Genomic DNA, 21,636 nt, shown 5'->3' on the forward strand with positions numbered 1-21,636 from the left:
TTTTTAGTAGTAAAACTGGTAATTTTTCTATCATTTCTTCATTTCCTTTATACTGTCCCTTACCCACCACTGTCTCCCATCTCTCCTTAGATCCATGGTCCATCATGACACTCCCTCTCTCAAGTACACTTTCACCTTGCTTGTCCCTGCCTATCCCCTGATATAATCTCAACCTCTGTAAAATCCAACAGTAGCTACTCTTCATAAACACATGAATACCTAACAAGGGCAAGAGAAACACACCAGAGCAAGATGACTTACTATAAACCCATGGCCATTAACCTCAAGAAAAGCTGGAAATGTTATCTCTTCCCCCATGTCATCAATTTTTCACTTTACTAACTCATTCCTATCAGCATATATAATGCTGTAATTTCTCCCATCTTGAAAATCAAGTACTCTCTTGACTCCACATTTCCCTACAGATACCGCCTAGAAATCCTACTCCTTTCCCCTAGTTTATTCACCTCCAAATGACTACTTCAGACTTCCTCTTCCCTTCTCAAACATTGAACACTCCTTCCACAAATCCTCATTTTTACCAGCTAAGCCTGTATCTCTGCTGCTGAGAAATCACTGAAGCAATAACAAGAGAATTTTCAGTTGTTCTCATCACCATTTATCTACCCAGTGCCTTCACCATATCGACTTTCCCATCTGTTATTATGAGTGAATTGTCCATGCTCCTTCTTAAGGCTAATCTCTCCACTTGCATACTATATTCCATCCTCTCTGACCTTAAGGTCACTGCTCTAACTGTCCATTCTCTAGTAACTCATTCCTCTAAGTCAGTGGTCAGCAAACCGCGGCTCACGAGCCACATGCGGCTCTTTGGTCCCTTGAGTGTGGCTCTTCCACAAAATACCACATGCGGACGTGCACATACAGTGCGATTGAAACTTAGTGGCCCATGCGCAGAAGTCGGTTTTCGGCCTGGGCGAGTCTATTTTGAAGAAGTGGCGATAGAACACTCAAGAGGCCAAAGAGCCGCATGTGGCTCGCAAGCCGTGGTTTGCCGACCACTGCTCTAAGTGTACAAATATGTTGTAATTTCTTTCACTTAAAAAAAAAGCTTTCTACTGACCCCACATTTCCCTCCAGATACTGCCCCCTCTCAAAAAAACAAATCCTTAAAAAAATTATCCCTATTTTCTCATTCTAATTCCTCTCTTCCCATTCTCTCTTGAATCAAAAAAAAAAAAACTTTTTTTTTTCCAAATCTTGACCTTATACCACTGAAAATGATTCTGGGCAGGATCACTAATAACCCTTGCACTTTAAAATCCAAAAGTCATTCTCAGTATTCTTCTTCTTAGTCAGTAAGTATTATTTAATGGTTAATCACTCCTCCTACTTTGAAATGGACCCTTTTCAAGATATACACTGGGTTTGCTTCCAACTTCACTAATCATTCTTCTCTACTGGTATTCCTCTTCCTAGCTCATCCTTATTTTTCTGACCTCAGAGTGCCTCAAAGCCCTGCCCTCTTACCACTTCTCTATCAATATTTACCTCTTCGAGGAGAAACCAAGATGGCGGCATAGGTAAACACCTAAACTGCTGCCTCGCACAACAATTTCAAAACTACAACTAAAAGAAAGAACGGACACCATCCAGAACCACAGGAAAGCTGGCTGAGTGAAAATTCTACAACTAGAAGGAAAAAGAAAAGCTCACAGAGAATTGGAGGTACGGAAAACGGGCTTTGTGCGTGCAGAGAGGAAGGGCGGCTGAGAGCCTGGCTGACTTTCTCTGGCGGAAGGGGGAAGGAAGCCTTCGACCGCACTGAACACCAGTTCTGACTGCACTGAACCTCAGTTCCGGGCAAACCCCTGGGGACCCACGCTCTTACGGGGGGAGTCTGGACTCTCGGGCAGAGACTCGAGCTGGGAAAGGCAGAAGTCTGAAGGCGCACGCGGGCCAGTGCGCACAAAGGCTGCGGAGGTTGCCACAGGCTTTCCCTAGTGGAAGGGAGTCAGAGATCCTGACTGCACTGAGCCCCAGTTCTGACTGCAGTGAACCCCAGTTCCAGGCGAGCCCCTGGGGTCCCACGCTCTTGTGGGGGGAGTCTGGACTCTCGGGCGGAGACTCGGGAGCCGGGGAAGGCGGAGGACTGAAAGCACGCGCGCGTGCCAGTGCGCACAAAGGCTGCGGAGGTTGCCACAGGCTTTCCCTAGTGGAAGGGAGTCAGAGGCTCCTGACGGCACTGAGCCCCAGTTCTGACTGCAGTGAACCCCAGTTCCAGGCGAGCCCCTGGGGACCCACGCTCTTGTGGGGGAAGTCTGGACTCTCAGGAGGAGACTCGAGCTGGGGAAGGCGGAGGACTGAAAGCGCACATGCGCGCAAGGGCAAGGCTGACAGGAAGCCAAGACTGAGGCTCCACCCCATCCAAGCTGAGCACAGAGGCTATTGCAATTTGGCAAGTCTAATCCTATAAGGCTGTCTCCAGCACCGAACTTCTCCCAGGATAGACACAGCTGATCCTTACAGCCAACTGGCCCGGAGGTCAATTCTTCCCAGTGATACCAACAACAATAAAGACTTAATTACAACAAGGCTGTACACACAGTCCACAAAGGGGTGCACCAAGAGTGTCCACCTCAGGTTAACTGGGGAAGCAGACCCACTGGGCCATATTGGAAACCTAGCACAAATATCTACCTTACCAACTCAGGGAATCAGTGAAAATGCGGGGTCAAAGAATCAGATCACAAACGAAAGAAATGGAGGAAAACAAACGACTGGATATAGAATTCAAAACCACGGTTATAAGACTTTTTAAGAATATCCTAGAAAAGGCCGATAAATGTAACGAGACCCTCGAAGATATGAAAAAGGACCAACTAGAAATTAAACATACACTGACTGAAATAAAAAATATTATACAGAGACCCAGAAACAGAATAGAGGAACACAAGAATCAAGTCAAAGAATTGAAATACAAAGAAGCAAAAAACACTCAACCGAAAAAGCAAAAAGCAAAAAAAAAATCCAAAAAGTTGAAGATAATGTAAGAAGACTCTGGGACAACTTCAAGCGTACCAACATCAGAATTATGGGGGTGCCAGAAGAAGAGAGAGAGCAAGATACTGAAAACCTATTTGAAGAAATAATGACCGAAAATTTCCCCCACCTGGTGAAAGAAATAGACTTACAAGTCCAGGAAGCCCACAGAACCCCAAACAAAAGGAATCCAAAGAGGACCACACCAAGACACATCATAATTAAAATGCCAAGAGCAAAAGACAAAGAGAGAATATTAAAAGCAGCAAGAGAAAAACAGTTAATTACCTACAAGGGAGCACCCATACGACTGTCAGCTGACTTCTCAACAGAAACTATGCAGGCCAGACGGGAGTGGCAAGAAATTTTCAATGTGATGAATAGCAAGAACCTACAACCAAGATTACTCTACCCAGCAAAGCTATCATTCAGAATTGAAGGGCAGATAAAGAGCTTCACAGATAAGAAAAAGCTGAAGGAGTTCATCACCACCAAACCAGTATTATATGAAATGCTGAAAGGTATTCTTAAAGAAGAGGAAGAAGAAAAAAGTAAAGAGAAAAATTATGAACAACAAATACATATCTATCAACAAGCGAACCTAAAAATCAAGTGAATTAAAAACCTGAGGAACAGAATAATCTGGTGAATATAATAGAATCAGGGGCATAGAAAGGGAGTGGACTGATAATTCTCAGGGGGAAAGGGGTATGGGAGGTTCATGAAGAGAATGGACAAAAATCATACACCTATGGATGAGGACAGTGGGGGGGAGGTAAGGGCAGAAGGTGGGGTGGGAACCGGGTGGAGGGGAGCTATGGGGGGAAAAAGGAGAAATAATTGTAATAATCTGAATAAAGATTTATTTAAAAAAATAAAAAATAAAAAAAATAAAAAAACAAATATTTTTAATTAAAAAAAAATATATATTTACCTTCTGTAATCTGATTCAGTTTCATCTCATATTGTTTAAACACTGGTCACTCCCAAATTTGTATCTTCAGCCCATACCTTTCGTCTCTAATCCAGATCCATATTATGTACTTGCTACGTAAATTCTCCACTTGCATATCTAATAGGCATCTCAATTTTACTGTCCTAAACTGAACTTCCAGTCTTCTCCATGTAAAAGTTACCCCTCCTGTAGTCATTTCCATCTCAGTATAAAAGATGTACACGATCTTTTATAACTCTTGAAATGTATCCAATATCTGGCTACTTCTCATCATCTGCACCATTATTACATTGGTCCAAGTTACCATTATCTCTTGCCTAGTTAATCGTTACAACCTTCTAACCGGCCTTCCAGATTCTGTCCTTAATATATCTGTAGTCTGATCTTAATATAGTAGCTGAGACTTTAAAAACCTAAGGGAGATTATTTCATTCCTCTGCTCAAAATCTACTGGTGACTCCCCATTCATTTCACTTATAGGAAAGCCAAGCCCTTATAATGCTCTACATAATCTGGGGAGGGGGGTGAGCAGGCAAAGTACAAAAAAACTGCTATTGACTTTTAAGTAGTTTAATTATAATAGTAGCGGATTTATATCCATAGAGTATTTATTTACTATGTATGTATATACCACTGTTTTAAAATACTTTACATAGCCGAAACCGGTTTGGCTCAGTGGATAGAGCGTCAGCCTGCGGACTGAAGGGTCCTGGGTTCGATTCCGGTCAAGGGCACGTACATTGGTTGCGGGCACATCCCCAGCGGGAGGTGTGCAGGAGGCAGCTGATCGATGTTTCTCTCTCATCGATGTTTCTAGCTCTCTATCCCTCTCCCTTCCTCTCTGTAAAAATATCAATAAAATATATTCAAAAAAAATAAAAATAATAAAATACTTTACATAAATTAATCTATTTAATATACATAACTACCCTATAAGGGGAGTATTATTACTATATTTTATGGATCTGAAAATAAAATAACAAAATTAGGAGAACTGCCCAAGGACACACAGCTAGCAAGTAAACAAAGCCAGAATTTAAAGTTTGGGCTCTAGAGTCCAAGCTCTTAACATCACTCTACACAGTAGAACACCATAAATTCAATGAATGAAAGTTGACTTATTTTAAAATATGAAAAACAACAACAAAAGAATACCACATATTAGCCGAAACCGGTTTGGCTCAGTGGATAGAGCGTCGGCCTGCGGACTCAAGGGTCCCGGGTTCGATTCCGGGCAGGGGCATGTACCTTGGTTGCGGGCACATCCCCGGTGGGAGTGTGCAGGAGGCAGCTGATCGATGTTTCTCTCTCATCGATGTTTCTAGCTCTCTATCCCTCTCCCTTCCTCTCTGTGAAATATCAATAAAATATATTAAAAAAAAAAAAAAAAAAGAATACCACATATTAAAAGAATCAATGTATCTCAGCTATCCTAAGTTCTTAGTCAAACATTTTAGGAAACTGCATTTAGTTTAAATAATCATATTTGGAAATGCCTATGATTAGTAATTGTTAAGATAAGAAGAGATAGTCAAATTCCAATGGCTTTGTGACATTTAATTTTAGCTGAAAGTTTCAAGAAACTATTTCAGGGCTAAACTACATAAGGTCTCTTCCTGCATTTGTATATTATAAAATATAATCTCTTACAGCAATTCATAATTGCAGAATAACAGAGAACTGTATAAAATAAATACAAGCAAGTAGCACAAAAGGTAAATGATCTGGCTAAAAACTAGTAATAGTTGGGTTTTTAACTGATTTTCAGGCTCAGAGAAATAATTGATTTAAGTCAAGTTTATCTAACACATTAAACTGCTAACATCGAAGTTCCTTAGTGTTATCTAATCCTTTACTATTTTCCTGCTAACAGGCTATTTATCATGTTTAAATTAAAAGGACATCTTCCAGCATATTTACCTCTTACAATTGATACCCTGAGGAACGCAAAAGTTAGATATTATCACAACAAACCAAAGAAAGAACATGTTTTTAATATGAAAGATCTCCCAGACTGAAATTTCTACAATCTGTTACTAAAATCAGTAAAACGCCTTGAGGAGAATAGTTCTAGATTTAAGGTAGTCCAGTAATTCTTTATATAAGAATTAGAGGCCTGGTGCACGAAATTCGTGCACAGCAGGGGAAGAGGGGGTCCCTCAGCCTGGCCTGCACCCTCTCCAATCCAGGACCCCTCGGGGGCAGTCGGACATCCCTCTCGCAATCTGGGACCACTGGTTGTAACCACTCACCAGCCTGCTTGCCTGATCGCCCCTAACCGCCTCTACCTGCCTGCCTCATCCCCTAACTGCTCTCCCCTGCCGGCCTGGTCGCCCCTACTGCTCTCCCCTGCCAGCCTCATCCCCCTAACTGCTCTCCCCTGCTAGCCTGATCCCCCTAACTGCTCTCCCCTTGCAGGCACAGTCGCCCCTAAGTGCTGGCCTGGTCATCCCTAACTGCTCTCCCCTACTGGCCTGGTCGCCCCTAACTGCTCTCCCCTGCTAGCCTGAATGCCCCTAACCGCCTCTACCTCGGCCCCCACCACCGTGGCTTTGTCTGGAAGGACATCCAGATGGATGTCCAGTCTATTTAGCATAATACCCTTTTATTAGTATAGATACTAAGCACCACCTCTCCTGAATGTAAAATTGTCTGTATACACACATATAATTATAGTACTATACTTCATTTATCACTTCCTTATATTTTTTTAGATGAACCAGCACCCAGATAAGTTTTTCAAAAAGAATTCCTTTTGTACTAAAACAAAGTAGAATGCTTTCAGTTCTTTGGTAGCACATTCAGAGCTTTTATCTTTCATATAGCACTAATACAAGGAGAAGATACCAATGCCTTCAATAAACTGAGTTATAATAATCTCACTAACCTGCTTGGTGGGAGTCCACTCTTGAACAAAGAAGGAGGAGAAGTAAACTCAGCTTTTGTAGATGGAAGTGCTGCTTCCTTCTCGGAATTTCCAGTTCTTCCCTGCTGTACCTTAAAAAAAAAAAAAAAAAAAAAAAGTTATTAGGTTGTTTAATGAAATACTCAAAAATAATACACTGAACGTGTTCAAATAAATGTGTGACATATGATTTGAAATTAAATAAAAATAATGTTTTATTGCTGGATATTTAATAAAATTTACCTATTTTAGAATAGTATTAGGTGAAAGACAACAAAGATAGATTATGGGATCAAAGTGTTCCCAACGATTAAAAATTTCACATTAATGCCACTTAAAAGTCCACTAAACCAGTGGTCGGCAAACTCATTAGTCAACAGAGCCAAATATCAACAGTACAACAATTGAAATTTCTTTTGAGAGCCAAATTTTTTAAACTTAAACTTCTTCTAACGCCACTTCTTCAAAATAGACTCGCCCAGGCCGTGGTATTTTGTGGAAGAGCCACACTCAAGGGGCCAAAGAGCCGCATGTGGCTCGCGAGCTGCAGTTTGCCGACCACTACACTAAACTATAGCTCTTTAGGACTTTCCTTAATTCCCTTAGATTACCACTTTACCACTCCATGTTTCAGAGTTCAAGAAAAGCTTTGAACAAAATTTCCCTTCTATATTCACTACCCTTTAGCTAAGAAAATCACCAGTGGCCATTTTAGCCATTCTGATCATTTTCTATTCACACTGTGATTTGTTATAATACAAATATTAATGATCTACTCCTGCAGTTCTATACCACTCCTCACATTTTCGCACCATTATCAATATCCTGCCAGTTCTATACACTGGCAAGCTGGAAGTCAGTCAGCTATCTCCTTATCACATCTTCTCAATAAACTTATTCCACAACTTCTCCCAGATTTGTCCACCTTTTCTGTTCCTATCAGATCCTTTAAGTATGAACCAGTTATTCTCTTTTATAATGGTGAAATGAATCTCCTTTATGAACTCTTGCTTTTATACTCACCTTCCTATCTTCAAACTGTATTATATTTAAACAAATAAGTGCAAGTTGCCCTACACTTGAATAACATTACACCATACTTTGTGTATATTTGTATTCTATTGCCCCTGTTCAGACTAAATTCAGCATCACTCTCCTTTCCCCATGAGGCAAAGGCCAAGAGAATCTCAGAAAACTCGCCTGAGTCAGTCAAACCACTGATTCAATTCCAGAAACCATCTACCTCTGAAATAATCATTGTGAGAAAAATAAACCTTTACTTATATATTTGAGCCATTATAGTCGGATCTCTTATTAATACTTCTGAACGCAATCCCTAATTGGTGCCCCCATATAATTAGGGTTTTAGATTGGCATTTTATTTGAAAAAAAGAGTTCCACTGCTTAAAAGAAAAACATCCATTTAAAAGGCACTGAACCGCCCTGGCCAGTTTGGCTCAGTGGATAGAGCGTCAGCCTGTGGACTGAAAGGTCCCAGGTTCGATTCCGGTCAAGGGCATGTGCCCTGGGTTGCGGGCACATCCCCAAATATTTTTAAAATATATTTTATTGATTTTTTACAGAGAGGAAGAGAGAGGGATAGAGAGTTAGAAACGTCGATGAGAGAGAAACATCGATCAGCTGCCTCCTGCACACCTCCTACTGGGGATGTGCCCGCAACCCAGGTACATGCCCTTGACCAGAATTGAACCTGGGACCCTTGAGTCCACAGGCCGACGCTCTATCCACTGAGCCAAACCGGCTTCGGCTATAAAATATATTTTTAAAAGGCACTGAACCTAGTGAGGAATCATGAGGATCAGAAAAAAAAGGATTTGATAGATATTTGACAGGTAAAATTGACAGAATGTAGTGATGGGAACTAAACACAACTCATTCATCACACATTTACTAAATATCTATTTGTACCAGAAGCTGAGAAAGCACAGAGAAATACAACAAAACTCCAGATTGTGGGAAAAGACAGACATAAAAACAATGAGAGCAATACACTAAATGCTATGCAAAAACAATCTATGAGATAAAAGATGCTATGAGAATATAGAAAAAGAAGTGCATTACTCTTCCACGGAATGTCAGACACTATGGTCTCAACTGTTCCCCTGAGCTCCAGTAATTTATATCCAACTTCTTACATGTCTGATGAGTATCTCAAAACTTAACATGGTCAAAACAAAACTACTGATTTCCCACTATCCTCCAATCTGATCCTCTCTAAGTCTTTATCACTCAAGTAAATGGCACCATCATTTTCTGAGCTGCTCAAGACAAAAAAACACCTAGCAATTATCCAATACATATGAACATCCAATGTTAACTTTACCTTTATAATATACTAGAGGCCCAGTGCACGAAATTCGTGCACGGGGGCGGGGGGGGGGGGTATGTCCCTCAGCCCAGCCTGCACCCACCCTCTCACAATCTGGGACTTCTGGCTCCTAACTACTCACGTGCCTGCCTGATTGCCCCTAACCGCTTCTGCCTGCCAGCCTGATCGCCCCCTAACCACTACCCTACCGGCCCAATCGCCCCCAACTGCCCTCCCCTGCCGGCCTGGTCGCCCCAACTGCCCTTCCCTGCCAGCCTGGTCACCCCTAACTGCCCTCTCGTGCAGGCCTGATCGTTCACAACTGCCCTCCCCTGCCGGCCATCTTGTGGCAGCCATCTTGTGGCGGCCATCTTGTGATGATGTGAGGACACAAGGGCCACCTAGGCTTTTATTAGTATAAATACCAAACTCAAGCATTCATGACTATGTCCACTCCTAAAAGCCAGGTCAAACGCACTGACACATCTCAACCATTCTATTAAATTAACTTATATTTCTGCTTTGGTCTCACCTGTCTAAATTCCATCCTCTATACACAGTCAAAGCAATCTTCTTAAAGTATAAATGAATTCATGTCTCTCCCTGCTCAAAATTCTCTAATAGTTTCCCAATGCAAAAAGAGTAAAAGCTAAACTTCTTATAATGGCCTTTAAGGATTTACATGGCATGGGCCTTGCAAACCTCTCCCATCTTGTTTTCCTCTATTCCTCCCCAAATTATCTTTACTATGCCTAGTCATAATGGCCTTTTAAAATTTTTTAGTATATAAATTCCTCTTTGTAGCAGCTTTTGCACTAGATAATTCCTTTTACTTGGAATATTCTCTCCCCAGTTTGTCTCATGGATATCTCTTTCTAATCATTCAACTATTGTTCAAATGTCTTCTTGGAGTGGCCTTCTCCAATCATTCCTAAATAATCTCTATCCTACTACATTTTGTATTTTCTTCATAGAATTTCTCATTAGTATCATTATCTGAAGTTGAATTATTTACTGTTGTATGGTTATAGTCTGTTTGCTGACACTTCAACATAGAATCTTTGAAAACATGGACGATGTTCAGTTCAAATCTATATCCCAAGTACTGAAAAACAGTGCCTCGCATGAAATAAGTGCTTAATATATTATATGTCATTCGACTGACTTTGGAACTCAGCTTAAATGTCAGTTCTTCAAAGTTTTTCAAAAGACACAGAGTTTATAACTCAATAATATTTGACATTACCTAATTAACACCTAAATTATCCATGAAGTCAGATAAACTCTAAGATACAGAATCAATGTATGTCTGAAATGTTCACCTCCCCTCAGCACACAACCTGAGATACTTCCTGGCACAGTCGATGCTCAATTAAAAATTGGGGTGGGGGAGGAGGAAGGGTTGGAAAAGGAAAAGAGGAAAGAAAAGGGAAAAGAGTATAAGTAAAAGAGCAGTAAGAAAATGTAGCAGAAAGACATACATTTTAAAACATGTAAAAATTGCCTGTGTTTCCTCAGTTTTCTTTTCTTTTTAATTTCTTCATAGTATATTCCTTCTATTAAACAATTCTGAAAACCACCATTTTGGCAACCCTCCTAATCTACTTCAATTATCATTATCTACTTGTTTGTCTTTAGGATTGCACTCAGGATTATGCACACTCAAAATTTGTTTAATCAGAACCTACTATTTTTTCACATAATCTAGTATTTTACCATATGATTATAAGATACCATGACTGATTTTCTAAAAACAAATTCATGTCAGAGCTTACATATACAAACAAAAGTTGACTGAAGTCTGTAACCTTGAGAAGCTAAACATTTACCTAAATTATGCTACCACTGGACCAAATTTTAAATTATTTTGTGAAATTTCCTTCACCTGCCCTACATAGCATTATTTATAAAAGTTTTACATTATAAACAAAACTAGAGGCCCAATGCATGAAATTCGTGCATGGGAAGAGGAGGTCCCTCAGCCCCGCCTGCACCCTCTTGCAATCCAGGATCCCTCTCGCAATCTGGACTGCTGGCCTGCCTGCCTGCCTGATCGCCTCTAACTGCCTCTGCCTTGGCCCCCGCCACTGCGGCTTCGTCCAGAAGGATGTCCGGAAGGTCATTCAGCTATCTGGTCTAATTAGCATATTAAACTTTTATTATTATAGATAGTATCTAAAATCCCAAAATAATGGATTATGAAACTAAAGAGTTATTTACATAAAAACTTTAATAACCTAGGCAAATATTAGCCATATAATGTTAAGGTGAAAAAAAGAAAAGTAGAAAACCACACAGAAGGTTTCAAGATGGCAACAGAGTAGGTGGATCTCCCTCACACCTCCACTCAGAACCAAACTGGAAATAAAAACTAAATAGGGAAACAATCATCTTGAATTACCAACTAAAGCCTATCTAAAGAGGAGACTTATAATGAAAGAATGGCAGAAGAAACCACCAAGAGACCACACCTGTACAGCATGGTGCACGCTGTGGCTGGGGTTCAGCCTCATAGTCAGGCAGCCTGAGGGTAGATCCCAACAATGAACGGGCCAATAGCAATCAAGGCCCAATTACAAAAGGAGGGCCCACATAACCCACACAAGGGACATTCCTAGAGCACACAGCTCAAGAGATCAAGGAGACTACACCACTGGGTCCCAAAGGACACCTACTAATTAAGGCCACACCATGAAGATGGGGAGTCATAGTGGTTCAATCTAATACATAGAAACAAACACAAAGAGACAGTCATATGGGGAGACAAAGAAACAGGCCCCAATTGAAAGAACAGGAGGAATCTCAAAAAAAAAAAAAGTAAATAAAATAGAGCCAAGAAATTTATCAGATACAGAGCTTAAAGTAATGGTTATACGTATGCTCAAAAAACTTAGTGAAAACTACAACATATGAAAAAGGACATACAAACCATAAAAAATAACCAGTCAGAAATGAAGAATGACATCAAGAACACACTGCAAGGGCCCAGCTGGAATGGTTGAGCATCATCCTCTGCACAAAAAGATTCCCAGTCATGGCACATACCTGGTTTTCAGGTTGGATCCCTGGTTGGGATATGTATGGAAGGTAACTGATGTCCTCTCTTTCTCTCCACCCCTCTTCCTCTCTCTAAGCATGTCCTCAGGTGAGGATTTTAAAAAATATGATTAAAAACTGGGCCAAAGAAGTAAATTATTTTCCTAAAATGACACCCAAGTGCCTCCCCTCCCCCAAAAAAAGACTATACTGAAAGGAATAAAGTAGGTTGGATGAAGCAGAGGATTGAATCAGCAATTTAGAAGACAAGGTAGAAAACAAACATTCAAACAGCAGAAAAAAGAAAAATTATTAATCAGAATGAGGATAAGGGCATGTTTGGACAACATGAAATGTAAAAACATTAGCATCATAAGGGTGCCAGAAAGAGAAGAAAGTGAGCAAGGGACAGAGAACATGTTTGAAGAAATGACAGAAAACTTCCCTACCTTGGTGAGGCAAAAAGTCACACAAGTTCAGGAAACACACAGAATCCCAATCAAGATGAACCCAAAGAGACCCACACCAAGACATATCATAATTAAAATGGCAAAGGTTAAAGACAAAGAGAGAATCTTAAAGGCAGCAAGAGGGATAGTTAATTATCTACAAGTGAGTTCTCATAAGGCTGGCAGCTGATTTCTCAAGAAACACCTCAGGCCAGATGAGATTAGCATGAAGTATTCAAAGTAATGAAAAACAAGGACCTGCATCCAAGACTACTCTATCCAAAAAGCTATCATTTAAAATTTGAAATAAGGAGCTTCCCAGATATAAAAAGACCAATACATGAGTTCATGATCACCAAACCAGCATTGCAAGAAATGTAAAAGGGTATGCTTTAAGAAAAAGATAGAGGAACAATGGTATAAAGAAAAAAAAGCAATGCAACATCTGATTAGGGGTTAATTTCTAAAATATACAATGAACTTAAAAAAACTCAACACCAGGAAGATAAGCAATCCAATTAAAAATGGGCAAAGGACCTGAATAGATACTTCTCCATACAGATGGAAATAAGTATATGAAAAAAATGTTCAATGTCACTAATTATCAGAGAAATGCAAATTAAAACCACAATAACCTATCACCTCATACATTCCAAAATGGCTAACATCATAATTCAACAAACAAATGCTGGCAAGAACGTAGAGAAAAGGGAACCCTCATACATTGTAGGTGGGAATGCAGACTAATGCAGCCACTGTGGAAAACAGTATAGAGTTTCCTTAAAAAATTAAAAATGAAACTGCCTTTTGACCCAGTGATACCACTTCTGGGAATATATCCTAAGAATACTGAAATACCGGTCAGAAAGAATATATGCATCTCTATGTTCATAGCAATGTTATTTACAATAGTCAAGATCTGGAAAGTGCCCAAATGCCCATCAACAGAGGAATGGATAAAAAAAGTTGTGGTAAATTTACACAACGGAATACTATGTGGCTGCAAAAAAGAAGGAAGTCTTACCTTTTTCAACGGCACAGATGGACCTGGAGATTATTATACTAAGTGAAATAAGCCAGACAGAGACAGACAAATACCATCTGTGGTATTTGTGGAATCTAATAAACAAAATAAACTGATAAACAAGATAGAGTCAGAGGCATGGATACATGAAACAGACTGAGAGCAATCAGAGGGGAGGGGAATAGAAGGAAGGGGAATGGAGGAGACTGGATAAATGAAGGTGAAGATATTAGCCAAAGAACATATATGCCAGCACATGCACACAGACAACAGTATGGCGATAGCCAGAAGGAGGGAAAGAGGAGCAGAGGCTGAGTGAAGGTGGGTAAAGGGGGTGAAAATGAGAGACATCTATAATAATGTCAAAAAAGTAAGGAAGGAAAGAAGGGAGGTAAGGGGAAGGGAAGGAACCACATAACTTAATTATCGTAATTTTGTTTCAACCCACAAGAACAAAAAGATTGGGAGAGCAACAACATTTAGGACTTTGAAAGCAGATGAAAAAATAGAAAATGATTTAGCAGACTGAAAGAAAACTGAATCCTAAATAAGCAAAGACAATTAATTTTCATGGCAGGATCCCAAAAGGTTCAGGAATTGACAACATTCCAATCACCCAAATGTAAATCCTCTAGGTAGAATACTGGAATTTCTTCTCTGAAAAAATGAGATTACCACAAAAAAGAAAAAGTAAAACAACCTAAAGATACTGACATCAGGGGCTGTGAGAAAAGCTTAGCCCTACTGCAGGGGTGGGGAACCTTTTTCCTGTCAAGGGCCTTTTGGATATTTACAACATCATTCTCGGGCCATACAAAATTATCAACTTAAAAATTAGACTGCTATATTTGGTTAAACATTTCATCAACTCGCCCTAATGTCTTGGCAGGACTAAACCAAATGATTTCTCAGGCCTTATATGCCCTGAGGGCTGGACATTCCCCACCCCTACCCTACAGTAAGGCTTATATTCAGCAAGTTATATTCATACGCACAGAGCTTCCAACCACCTTTTTGGTGGTCAACTCTCTCATGGCTGAATGGCCAAGGCTCAAGAAACATTTGAGAAAAGTCTAAGTCAAAAGCCAAAAATAAACTTAAAACATCAAGTTGAAGCCCTGTCCAGGTGATTCAGTTAGTTGAGTGTCATCCAGGTTGCAGGTTTCATGTCCAGGTTGCATGTTTCATTCCCAGACAGGACATAATTAGGTTTCAGGTTCCATTCCCCATCAGGATGCATAGGGGAGGTAACCAATCAATGTTTCTCAGATCAGTGTTTCTCTCTCTCACTCTCTCTCTCTCTCTCTCTCTCTCTCTCTCTCTTTCTCTCTCTCTCTCCCTTCCTCTCTTTCTAAAATCAATAAAGTCATATCCTCAGGTGAGGAATAAAAAAAAAAAATCCACTTTAAGAAAACAGACTATGCAGGAAAATAAACCTATCATTAATATTAATATATTTTGAAAAAAATATATATATATATATTTTGAGAGACAAAGGGGGGATAAATATTGCATCACTGCATGCATGAACAAAAACAGGATGCTACAGTTAAATATTGAAGACAATCTTCTTGGCTATAATAATAAAAGTGCAATATGCTAATTAGACCGGACATCCTTCCGGACAAAGCCATGGTGGGCGGGGGCCAAGGCCCTTGCACAAATTTCATGCTTCAGGCCTCTAGTTAACAGTATAACAGCAGAAATGAAAAAGTACGTATTAGGGTTGTAAGGCTGAAAATATCTCCCAAAATATAAAAGACAGATATAAGAGAGAAAAGATAAAAAAATGAAAAGACCAACATAAGAGGTCTAATATTTGAATAGGGGGTCCAGAAGGCAGAAGCAAGTAGAAAGAAACTTAAAATAGAAGAAAATATTCCAGAAGTGAAGGGTATGTGCTTCCAGATTAAGAGGGTACAAATGAATGCCTGGAACAATGGATGATAATAGGTCAAGACACATAGTTATGCAATTTGAGAATACTGGTGACAAAGCCCTTAAATACTTTCATAGAGAAATATTATGTATGTGCACTCATGGACATAAAATATTTTAAGAGAAGGATGTGTTCAATTTTTTCTTACACATACATGTTACCCATACCCAGCAGTCACTCCTCTCTTGCCCCTTGCTCCAAATTATATAATTACACAATTGTTTTTGTAGCCAATTGAGTGACTATTTTTATACTTATTAAACTTCATCTTCTTTCACTTTACTAACAAAACCAAAACAACAATAAAACCTATTTGTGAAGTATATAAGAGACTTTAATGAATGTCAAATGTTTATTATCATGAAGCACTATAGTAAACACATGGAGGGGTTATTTGTACTATTTCTCTGATCTTGTTAGTATGATTGAAAATTTACTTAATGAAAAGTAAAAAAAAAAAAAAGTTAGAGGTAAACAGGTTGCTTATCTCCAAGGATAAAAAAAATCTTTGCAGTAGATGTAGATATGAAAAGACCTTACAATTCCTCAATCTGTTGCTTTGTCTATTCAGCAGAATAAGTTCGGGTTCTAGTTCATTTCGTTCCCACCTGGTTTCTGACTCCCTTCTCTCCCCCTTACAGTATACAACTTACTCTGGTGCCAGTTTTTGTGGGTTTTTTTTTCTATAAACCAGATTTGCCCATGCTATTCTACTCAAGAATTTTCAAATGGCTTCCTATCGCTTACACAAATGTCTGGTAGGCTAGTTTAAGATTAAGGTCTTTCTCATCATGGCCCTAATTCTACCATTTCCAGGCTATTCTATAGTTTCTCTCATCCACCTCCATTCTCCTTTCATGTGCTATCTGGTTTTGTTCATGCTGCTCTCTGAGAATAATGTTCTATATTCCCTTCTCTCCTAATAAAAACTCTCTCATCTTTCAATTATGACCTCTCTTATCTTGCTTGACTCCACAATGTAGGATAACTCACTCTCTCCTCTGAACTCCCTACTGTACTTTGTCAAAGCCATCAACATAACATTTGTCACAATATATCGTGGCTCCTCCATATGGACACTTCACTCAGATCATGAGCCCCTTATGTGCATGGCACTGATCATGAGCTCCTTGAACACAGAAACTGTCTTTCTGTAACATCTAACACAATGCTAGGCACACTGGAAGTACTCATATAACAAGAAAGTTGGGTCAGGTATTTTTCTTCTCTTTCTCACCAATCCTAATAATTCCAGTTCAAATGGTGGGTAAATGGGTAAGAGCTTGGACTTTCTTTATCCAACCACAACACAAAATGAGGTCAGAATAGTGTTAACTTATTAAATCACTCGCCTGTTCACAACAGGCTGTAACTCCGCTAACTCATACTCTTTGATTCTAGGTTTTCTAGAATTCAACTACATTCCACAAAGCCATCTCTCTTCTCCTTTCTAAAAAGAATTCTCTGATCCAATAATATTTAAATAATTCTCTCATTTAATTCTACTCAATTAAGACACGTTTCTTTGTCCAAGCCATTTCCTCAATCTCCAATGTTCTCTTCTCCACACTCTCAAGGCTCTGATTAAAATGGCATATACTTCTCTACCATTAAAGCCGACTTTAAACTTAAAACATACACACAAAACACACACCAGAAATAGAAGGAACCAATGCAATTTCTAATCCCATAGTACTTTCTAACTCTCATTTCTCCAATTTCTATAGCATTTTGTCTAAAATATATATACATTTTAGCACTTAATATGAAAGAAATTTGCCCCTGCATATTTGAAATACCAATAACATCTTAAATTTTTTATGCTCTATAGTTTCAGAATCCTATCTAATAAACGAGTAATACGCAAATTGACTGTACCCCCAACACGCCCACCAGCCAATCAAGAGTGAATATGCAAATAAACCCAACCAAGATGGCTGCAGCCACAGAGAGCAGGAGGGAGGCTTGGGTTTCCCCGGCAATGGAGGAAGCCAAGCTTTCCACCTGCCCTTGCTGACTCAGGCCTCCACTCAATGCTACAAAGTTTCAATTATAGAAGACAAATAAATCCCAACAGAAATGGCAGCTGCCACGGAGCTGAAGAGAGCAGGAGGCTAGGGTTGCCCACGGCAATGGAGGAAGCCAAGCTTCTGCAGCCCTGGCCTGCTTTGGCCTCCGCTCCAGGCTACAAAGTTTCAATTGTAGAAGGTAAATAAATCCCAGATCCCAGGGCCTCTGCCTGAGTTGCCAAGAGGTGTGGCCGGCCTGCAAACCACCACAGGCCCCTCCACGCACCAAGGGAATCCCCACCCTGATCCAGAACACCCTTCAGGGCAAACCAGCTGGCCCAGACCCGTGCACCAGGCCTCTATCCTATCTAATAAAAGAGTAATATGCAGATTGACCATCACTCCAACACACAAGATGGCTGCCCCCATGTGGTCAAAGATCCTGCCCCCATGTGGACACAAGATGGCCACCACAAGATGACCAGCAGGGGAGGGCAGTTGGGAGGAACCAAGCCTGCAAGGGAGGGCAGTTGTGGGCAATCAGGCCAGCAGGGGAGGGCAGTAGGGAGGGACCAGGCCTGAAAGGGAGGGCAGTTGGGGGCAATCAAGCCTGCTGGGGAGGGCAGTTAGGGGTGACCAGGCCGGCAGAGGAGGGAAGTTGGGGGTGACTGGGTCTGCAGGGAAGGGCAGTTGGGAGGGACCCAGGCCTGCAGGAGAGAGCAGTTGAGGGGTACCAGGCCTGCAGGGGAGGGCAGTTAGGGGTGACCAGGCCTGCAGGTGAGGGCAGTTAGGGGCAAACAGGCTGGCAGGGGAGCAGTTAGGCATCAATCAGGCTGGCAGGGGAGTGGTTAGGGGGTGATCAGGCTGGCAGGCAGAAGCGGTTAGGGGCAATCAGGAAGGCAAGCAGGCGAGCAGTTGGGAGCCAGCAGTCCTGGATTATGAGAGGGATGTCCCAGATTGGAGAGGGTGCAGTCTGGGCTGAGGGACACCCCCCGCCCCGTGCACGAATTTCATGCACCAGGCCTCTAGTAGATAACAGAAGAGAAGAATTCCACAGAAATCTGAACAAGGATATTTCTTTAATTTAAGGTGACAGAAACTTTTCTGAAATTCAATGTAAATCAAATTGTAGCCTAAAATGCCAAACACTCCCACACACCATTAGTTGCAGATTTTGAGCATTATCAATAAAATATATCCTACAAACCTCAATATACATAAAGAAAAAATTTGTGAGCCACACATATTAAAATACATACCCTATTTATTTTTAATAGGTGATATTTAACCACATTATTGAGGCAGGAAAAGTCCTTAGACAACACCAATCAAATTCATGCCCTTATTCATTCAGAATCTAATAAATCAGAATGAAACAATGACTTCTTCTCATATAACCTAAAGAAACTTCAAAAATAATTTTTCAATAGACTATGTATATTAAAAAACTCATTCACAATGGCTACCTTCAATATGAGACCAGTCCCTAGGAGTTTCTTTTTTATTTTTTAGTTTATGAAGTTAACTGCAAAAAGAACAAGTATATAGAAGCTGGCAGTTTACAAAGGAAGTTCTCATTTCTGTTAGAAGAAAATACAAAGCAACACTGCAAATGAACTATTTCATCATCAAAACTTTTTTTCTATTCACTGTAATCATATATAACAACTAGAGGCCCAATGCATGAAATTCGTGCAAGGGTAGGCCTTCCTTCCCCTGGCTACAGGCACCAGCTTCCCTCTGGTACCCGGAACCCGGGCTTCCCTCATAGCCCCGGCTTCATCAGGAAGATTGTCTGGTCTAATTAGCATATTATGCTTTTATTATTATAGATAGATAGATCAATGTCTAAGTAAGTAGATATCACCAAAAAGAACCTGATGACCACTTAAAATATGAAAAACAGCATCACACACTTTCAAAATAGTTACAGCAGAACAAGCAGCAAATACCCAGAATAGAATATATATTACAAGTTAAATTCTCTACACAGAACTGTGTCCCAGCAGAGTAGCTACATCTGTGGATACAGCACATGCATAAGGCACTATTTCAATGGACAGAGCTGCAGTCCCAAAAGAGGCACAAAAAAGTTCCTGTCCAAAAATTTCCCTAAATGTACAAATCAATCTAAAAGCCACTCCCAGTCTTCATCCCAGTGTAATTCAATATCAGCATCAACAATTAAGAATTAAGGTCAAGCCCTAACCGGTTTGGCTCAGTGGATAGAGCGTCGGCCTGCGGACTGAAGGGTCCCAGGTTCGATTCCGGCCAAGGGCATGTACCTGGGTTGCGGGCACATCCCCAGTAGGGGGTGTGCAGGAGGCAGCTGATTGATGTCTCTCTCTCATCGATGTTTCTAACTCTCTATCCCTCTCTCTTCCTCTCTATAAAAAATCAATAAAATATATTTAAAAAAAAAAAAAAAAAAAAAAAAAAAAGAATTAAGGTCAAGCCGAAACCGGTTTGGCTCAGTGGATAGAGCGTCGGCCTGCGGACTGAAGGGTCCCGGGTTCGATTCCGGTCAAGGGCATGTACCTTGGTTGCGGGCACATCCCCAGTGGGAGGTGTGCAGGAGGCAGCTGATCGATGTTTCTCTCTCATCGATGTTTCTAGCTCTCTATCCCTCTCCCTTCCTCTCTGTAAAATATCAATAAAATATATTTAAAAAAAAAAAAAAAAGAATTAAGGTCAAGAAAGCAGTATACAAACAGGTTTTGAGAAGTGTAGGTTGCTATGTATTGCAGAAATATGAAAATAAATTACTCTTTGGATTGGGTCTGTGATTATATGAAATGAAGAAGCCAGAAGTCGACGAGAAACCAAGATGGCGGCATAGGTAAGCACCTAAACTGCTGCCTCGCACAATAATTTCAAAACTACAACTAAAAGACAGAACAGACACCATCCAGAACCAAAGGAAAGCTGGCTGAGTGAAAATTCTACAACTAGAAGGAAAGAGAAAAGCTCACAGAGAATTGGAGGTACGGCAAAGGGTCTTTGTGCGCGCAGAGAGGAAGGGCGGCTGAGAGCCTGGCTGACTTTCTCTGGCGGAAGGGGGAAGGAAGCCCCCGACCGCACTGAACCCCAGTTCTGACTGCACTGAACCCCAGTCCCGGGCGAAACCCCAAGGACCCAGGCTCATACAGGGGGAGTCTGGACTGTCAGGTAAAGAGAAAGGCACCCGGAGACTCGGAGACCCGGGGGAGGCCCGGGTGAGCCCCGGCAGGCAGGGTTCTGGAGGTGCGCGCGCCAGTGTGCACAAAGGCTGCGGAGGTTGCCACAGAATTCCCTAGCAGAAGGGAGTCCGAAGCTCCTGACTGCACTGAACCCCAATTCTGACTGCACTGAACCCCAGTTCCAGGTGAGCCCCTGGGGACCCGTGCTCTTACGGGGGGGAATCTGGACTCTCGGGCAGAGACTCGGGAGCCGGGGAAGGCAGAGGTCTGCAGGCGCGCGCATGCCAGTGCGCACAAAGGCTGCGGAGGCTGCCACAGGCTTTCCCTAGTGGAAGGGAGTCAGAAGCTCCTGACTGCACTGAGCCCCAGTTCTGACTGCACTGAACCCCAGTTCTAGGCGAGCCCCTGGGGACCCACGCAATTGTGGGGGGAATCTGGACTCTCGGACGGAGACTCGGGAGCCGGGAAGGCAGAGGTCTGCAGGCACACATGCGCACAAGGGCAAGGCTGACTGGAATCCAAGACTGTCTGCTCCTCCCTGAGACTCCACCCCATCCAAGCTGAGCACAGAGGCTATTGCAATTTGGCAAGTCTAATCCTATAAGGCTGTCTCCAGCACCGAACTTCTCCCAGCATAGACACAGCTGATCCTTACAGCCAACTGGCCTGGAGGTCAATTCCTCCCAGTGATACCAACAACAATCAAGACTTAACTACAACAAGGCTGTACACACAATCCACAAAGGGGTGCACCAAGAGTGTACACCTCAGGCTAACTGGGGAGGCCGACCCACTGGGCCATATAGGA

The 21,636-nt window shown here is 41.3% G+C and overlaps 1 protein-coding gene across 5 annotated transcripts in view; it reads right to left on the reverse strand.

Moving 5' to 3' along the window:
- The window catches only part of FIP1L1 (factor interacting with PAPOLA and CPSF1), a 97,647-nt gene that overhangs the window by 61,043 nt on the left and 14,968 nt on the right, over positions 1 to 21,636 (reverse strand). For all 5 annotated transcript variants that reach the window (XM_080660394.1, XM_080660397.1, XM_080660393.1 and 2 more), the window contains one exon: positions 6,846 to 6,955. In XM_080660394.1, coding sequence (XP_080516520.1) covers positions 6,846 to 6,955 — 110 coding nt within the window. The remainder of the gene's footprint in view (positions 1 to 6,845; positions 6,956 to 21,636) is intronic.

This window comes from Plecotus auritus (assembly GCF_963455305.1).
Source record: "Plecotus auritus genome assembly, chromosome: 1".
Taxonomy (NCBI): domain Eukaryota; kingdom Metazoa; phylum Chordata; class Mammalia; order Chiroptera; family Vespertilionidae; genus Plecotus; species Plecotus auritus.